A 6,417-nucleotide genomic window follows, 5' to 3' on the forward strand; every position below is an offset into this window, starting at 1 on the left:
TTTCATTCATTTTCTCATATGTAATGTGTGACCTATTAAAAAGCAGCCTTCCTGATTATGTGTCTCTTTGCTGCTCCATCCCATATACTTAGAATAGTGTCTAGTGCCTGACATGTGAAGATCATTTGTTGAATGAACAAACTGAACTATTTACTAAATGTTAATGGAGGAGCTTATGTTCAATCATTCCATTTATAAAATAAAGCTCAGCCGACTATGAAATGTTTATATTGTATATAAAATATATATGAATTTGCAATTTGCCTTTGAACTCAGTCATAAGCATCAGCATCCTGGTCTCCTTAATTTGTTGTGGGCAGTAAGAAGACTTCTGCCTGCTCTGTTTAAAGATCCCCATGGTTCTCAGTGTTCAGAGAGCTTTTCTGCTGGTGACCTTCCATGTCCACCTGGTTTCTCTTTGTACCAAGCCTGGAATTGAGGATTGTGAATGTGGCTATGGATCCCAGCTCAAAACTCAAAATGTACCCACTGAAATATTCTCTGATTTCCTTTTTGATTTCCTCTTTAAGCCAATGGCTGTTTGACACTGTGTGGATTGACATCCACATATGTGCAACTTTTCCCTTTTCTGGAATTGATTTCTATTTTAATTTGATTGGAGTTATGAAAGCAATGATATGACTCCAATTTTCTAAACCTTGTTGACACATATTTTCTGAATTAACAGATGATCCCACCTGGAGAATTTTTGACAGCTGTTGAGAACACATGTTCTGCTGCTGTCAGGTAGAATGCTCTCTGTGTAACTGTTAGGAAAAGTTGATTTATAATATTGTTCAGATCTACCACTCTTTATTGATTTCCCACCTACATATGCTATTCTGTGTTGAAAGTGGAGTATTGATATGTTCTGCTTGTTCCCTTGCTGTTTATCTCTTCAGAGCTGTCAACATTTTCTTATATATTCTGGTGTTCTGAGGTTGGGTATGCATGTTGTTCAACCTAGAAAAGTACACAGAGGAACACGCAAGAATATCAAGAATAATATGGAAACAAAATGAGGAATTCAAAAAACACATAGAACAATGAAGAAGAATCAATCGATTTTCAAGATGTACAAAATAGTGAATAAAAAGAAAAAATCAAATAGAAAACTTCTACTCCAAAGAACACAACAGAAGAAATATTTTATTATGCAGAAATTGGGTTGGACTTGTATGATCCTCAAGCTCTGATGTATTTCCCTGGCACAAATCCATGTCTTCTACTGAGAGCATCATTCCAGGACTTCTTCAGGGAGGGATCCATCCCACCTGTCAGTGCAAGTGGTAAGTGAGGATAGAACTAGCTCCTGCTGCAGGGGCAAGGGTCATGCTTGTTCTTCCTGCTGTGGCATTGTTGGTGCATGAGGAGTTGGGGCTCAGATGTGCACATTTTAGGAGGGAATGCACAGGCCCCAGGATTTAGCCCTGGCTGTGGACACACTGTCTCTCTGTTCAGCACAAGGCACACTGGCTTCCACCTAGTGTAAGATGCCCAGGAGTGACCAAATTATGTTTCCCTCAAACACAGCCAGAAGGGAGGGAACCCAGGCCACACCCACCTTGAACATGGCTTCTGCTGTCTGTCATCAGTGTCTTTAGTTAGAGAGAATGGCATCTGCTGATTCCTATTTACAAAGAAATGACACAGCAACTCAGCAAAATGGAGTCAGGAATGTTATTGTTGTGAAAATGGGCAAATACAAGAGATTACACAAAATTAGTAAGTATTAACTGCACTTCTGAGAAGGCATAACATGTTAACTACTATGAGATGTGTATTTAGCCACTTTTTTTCACATCAACTTTTTTTTTCTTTTTTTCTTTTTTGACAGGCAGAGTGGACAGTGAGAGAGAGAGAGACAGAGACAGAAAGAAAGGTCTTCCTTTGCCATTGGTTCACCCTCCAATGGCCACCACAGCCTGTGTGCTGCAGCCAGCGTACCACGCTGATCCAATGGCAGGAGCCTGGTGCTTATCCTGGTCTCCCATGTGGTGCAGGGCCCAAACACTTGGGCCATCCTCCACTGCACTCCTTGGCCACAGCAGAGAGCTGGCCTGGAAGAGGGGCAACCGGGATAGAATCCGGCGCCCCAACCGGGACTAGAACCCAGTGTGCTTGTGCCACAAGACAGAGGATTAGCCTATTGAGCCATGGCACCGGCCCCAACTTTTTTTTTTTAAGATCTGTGTTGTTTATTTGAAAGGCAGAGTTAGAGAAATACAGGTAGAGACAGAGAGAGATCTTCATCTGCTGGTTCACTCCCCAAATGTTCACAAAGGGCTGAGCTGAGCCAATCTGAATCCAAGAGCCAGGAGTTTCTTCCAGGTCCCCCATGTGGGTGCAGGGGCACAAGTATTTGGGCCATCTTCCTCTGCATTCCCAGGTACATTAGCAGAGAGTTGGATGGGAAGTGGAGCACCCAAGACTTGAACCGGCACCCTTGTTGGGTGCTGACATTGCAGGCCAGGGTTTTAACCTGCTGTGCCACAGCTCTAGCTCCCATTTGACTATTTTTAAATTGTACTGTTATTGTGGTCCTGACAAAACAAAATATAGTTGATGAATTTTATCATCTTGAGCATTTCTAAGTGTTCGGTTGAGTACATGCACATTGTTATGGGACGAATATTCAGAACTGTTTTTCCTTATGAGACTGAAACTCTCTACCCATTGAATGAAAGTTTTACAATTCCACCACCACCAACTCCCAGTAACTGCCATTCTACTTGCCATTGCCCAGACTATGGAGTCTTTAGGAGGTACAGTGATATTTCAGGGTCACATAACTGAGAGGGTAGAGGGAACCCTCCTGGATCTCAGTTTGTCTCTGCAAAGCTGGGTTCGGATTATACCTGGAAACTCCCTGGGGTTTTCAGATTGGGCTATGTGGCATATATGTGTGTGATTATGGACATGGCATGAGGCAGATGGAGGATGACACTTTGGAGAGGTCTTTTCTGCTGAGGAATCCCATGAAAGAGGATCCCAAGAAATGAAATCAATTTCTTGAGGAAAGTCTACAATAGGACCTGGAACTCAGGGTGTCTAAGCTTTCTTTGCTGAAGCCCCACTAGAGAGAGAAAGCCATCTGTTCTGCTGCTTTGTCCTGACTTTCCAGGAGCCCAGACTCAAGAAATCCTGGAAGTGAATACTTTATAACTGAGATATTGACTCAGCTCTTGCTATTGATACCTCGGGCATTCAGGCAGGAAGGATCCCATGGTGACATGGGTTGTCCCAAAGAAGGAAACTCTAGGCAAGGTCACCACTCTGATCCCACTTGGGCATTGCAACACTACTTCCCCTTTTGTGAGTATTTTTGGGAGCCTCATGTAGGCTGTCCTGTCCCATCTAGGAACAATTTATTGGAAGAATTAAAATCTGGGTCAGCCTGTTAGGTCTGCAATCTAGGTCATGACGGCAGAATGGGAAGAGGAATGTTGTGCTGGCACTCATGTTTTATGTGAATCCTAAGCTAGAGAAATGTTCACACAGAAATCTCTGCTCCACCTTGCTAACAGAAAGTTACCTGGAACAGAAAGAGTATTGATAGCCAGATGGGGTTATGATACCTCCAGACCTGGCTTTAGAACCACTGCAGGAAGTTGAAAATGTACTTAACAGAGTCATACACTTCTCCCTGGGTGATGGGCAATTTCACCACACTGACAATGAAGCCCAATGCTGACTCACCTTGAGTGCAAGTGCAGAGGGATCTTCAGTAATGGCCAATATGACCTCCCACTCCTGTTCTTTAAAAACAAACACACAAACAAACTCCAAGTGCATAATTTGAGAAGATATAAAGATTTTCAGCTACATGTGCAGTGTTGGTGGTAACGTAAAATGATGCAACCACCACAGAAAACAGTTTGTTCTTCATTACATTGAAAATAAAATTTTTATATGATCTGATAATCTCAGTTCTGATTATATATCTAGAGTTATTTAAAGTTCAATATAAATAAGGTATTAACACTATTTGCCACAGCATAATTCACTGTAGCCAAGACTTCTAGTGTGGCCTGCACTCACAGTGGAAAGTTATGCAGGCACAGAGAAAAGAAAATCCTGTGACATGGATGAACAGTGAGGTTATTTTCCTAAGTGAAATTAGCCACAAATATCAGTCCCCCAAGGACAAATACTGTAATATTCCAATAGATGAAGTATTTAAAGTAATCAGAGGGGTCAGTGCTGTGGTGCCATTGTTTAAAGCCCCGTAAAGGTACGCTTCAGCAAGCCAAGGAGCAAGGGGGAATCACCAGTGTCCTGTAGCTTGACCCAAAAATAAAGCTCCCTGGCATGAACATCTTCCTTATAATGTTTACAGAGGGCTAAAAAAGGGCTTAATGGAGTACAAGATACAGAGTTCTTGTACAGTGGGCATACTGGAGGGAATTGGAGAAGGATGTGAGTTGGTGCCATGGAACTGGAAAACTTTAGTTAAAAATCTTGTTTACTCTAGCCCAGTACACTGTTTGAGCTCAGGAATAGAGACTGGCCTTCTGTACAAGACATAGATTAACTAAATAACAATGTCTCTACCAATTTTGAGCAGTTGCTAAGAGAGGGAGTGTATTCAGATCTTGGTCAACAAGTTGCTTATCCTTGAAGGAAGGCTTATGTCAAAATTTCTAACATTAATTAAAAGCATGGAAAAAGATTCTTGATGTTAAAGACCTGTCCACTTCCTTTCCTTCAGCCCATCAGAGGCTGACTGAGGGCTATATGTCCTTTGTGGATAGGCTAGAAAAAGCTATTGGACATCAGGTAGATAATCAGGAAGTGGCAAAGTATTACTAAAACAAATAGCTTATGAAAAATGCAAATCAGGGTTAAAAAATGTTTTAAAAGCTGTTGTCTCCAAAACCTGAAACTACGATGGCAGAAATGATTAAATTCCTTCAAACAGTACAGACTGAGACTTACAAAACTAATTTACTGGCTGCTGCCCTTAAACATCCTGCTAAAATAAAATACTTTGGCTGTGGGAAGCAAGGTCATTTTATTATTTCTTTTTTCTTTTATTTATAAAAGACATTTATTTATTTACTTGAAAGGCAGAGTTATAGAGAAGCAGTGGCAGACAGGCCATAGCAGAGAGCTGGATTGGAAGTGGGGCAGCTGAGTGCTGTGCCTCAGAGGTGGCATGCAGATCTTCGTGAAGACCCTGACCGGCAAGACCATCACCCTCGAGGTGGAGCCCAGTGACACCATCGAGAACGTCAAGGCGAAGATCCAGGACAAGGAGGGCATCCCTCCCGACCAGCAGAGGCTGATTTTTGCCGGCAAGCAGCTGGAAGATGGCCGCACTCTGTCCGACTACAACATCCAGAAGGAGTCCACCCTGCACCTGGTGCTGCGCCTCAGAGGTGGCATGCAGATCTTCGTGAAGACCCTGACCGGCAAGACCATCACCCTCGAGGTGGAGCCCAGTGACACCATCGAGAACGTCAAGGCAAAGATCCAGGACAAGGAGGGCATCCCCCCTGACCAGCAGAGGCTGATTTTTGCCGGCAAGCAGCTGGAAGATGGCCGCACTCTGTCCGACTACAACATCCAGAAGGAGTCCACCCTGCACTTGGTCCTGCGTCTGAGGGGAGGTGTCTAAGTTCCCTCTCAAGCTTTAACAAATATCACTGCACTTTTCTTTCAATAAAGTTCTTGCATTCCTGTGTGTCTCACATTATGGGATGCTGGCACTCCAGGCAGCAGCTTTAACTGTTATGCTACAGCACCAGCCCCATCAAAGTCATTGTAAAAGAAACTTTCTGTCATTGCCAAAATCAGTTACTCAACCTTCAAAAAAGTGTCCAGGGTCTGGATCTGTGGCTTAGAGATCAGCTCTCTGCTATGGCCTGGGAAAGCAGTAGAAGATGGCCCAAGTCCTTGGGCCCCTGCACCTGTGTGGGAGACCCAGAAGAAGCTCCTGGCTCCTGACTTTGGATTGGCACAGCTCTGGCCATTGCAGCCATCTGAGGAGTCAACCAGTGGATGGAAGACCTCTTTCTCTCTTATCTCTCCTTTCTCTATATAACTCTGACTTTCAAATAAATAAATAAATCTTTTAAAAAGTGTCCAAAATGCCAAAAAGCATATCACTGTACTAATCAGAGCTGCTGTGTTCTCTCAGTTAAAACTGAACCATGGTTCTGCTGAGGTGAAGCTGCACTGAGGCTTTTATAATAAGGAAAGGGAGGGGATGTCCAGCTTTTTTTTTTTTTTTTTGACAGGCAGAGTGGATAGTGAGAGAGAGACAGAGAGAAAGGTCTTCCTTTTTTGCTGTTGGTTCACCCTCCAATGGCCGCTGCGGCCGGCGCATCTCACTGATCTGAAGCCAGGAGCCAGGTGCTTCTCCTGGTCTCCCATGCGGGTGCAGGGCCCAAGGACTTGGGACATACTCCACTG

At 43.5% G+C, this 6,417-nt stretch overlaps 1 protein-coding gene across 1 annotated transcript; it reads left to right on the top strand.

Moving 5' to 3' along the window:
- The first annotated feature begins 5,143 nt into the window (after positions 1–5,143).
- LOC133754816 (polyubiquitin) lies at positions 5,144–5,676 on the top strand. The gene has a single exon (XM_062185208.1). The coding sequence runs from the start codon at positions 5,159–5,161 to the stop codon at positions 5,618–5,620; it is 462 nt and encodes a 153-aa protein (XP_062041192.1). The 5' UTR covers positions 5,144–5,158; the 3' UTR covers positions 5,621–5,676.
- The last annotated feature ends 741 nt before the right edge of the window (positions 5,677–6,417 follow it).

The sequence above is a fragment of the Lepus europaeus genome, unplaced genomic scaffold, assembly GCF_033115175.1.
Source record: "Lepus europaeus isolate LE1 unplaced genomic scaffold, mLepTim1.pri SCAFFOLD_29, whole genome shotgun sequence".
Lineage (NCBI taxonomy): Eukaryota > Metazoa > Chordata > Mammalia > Lagomorpha > Leporidae > Lepus > Lepus europaeus.

Bases quoted from the DNA above. Each gene is read 5' to 3' on its own strand.
- LOC133754816 (XM_062185208.1), top strand. From the start codon at position 5,159: ATGCAGATCTTCGTGAAGACCCTGACCGGCAAGACCATCACCCTCGAG.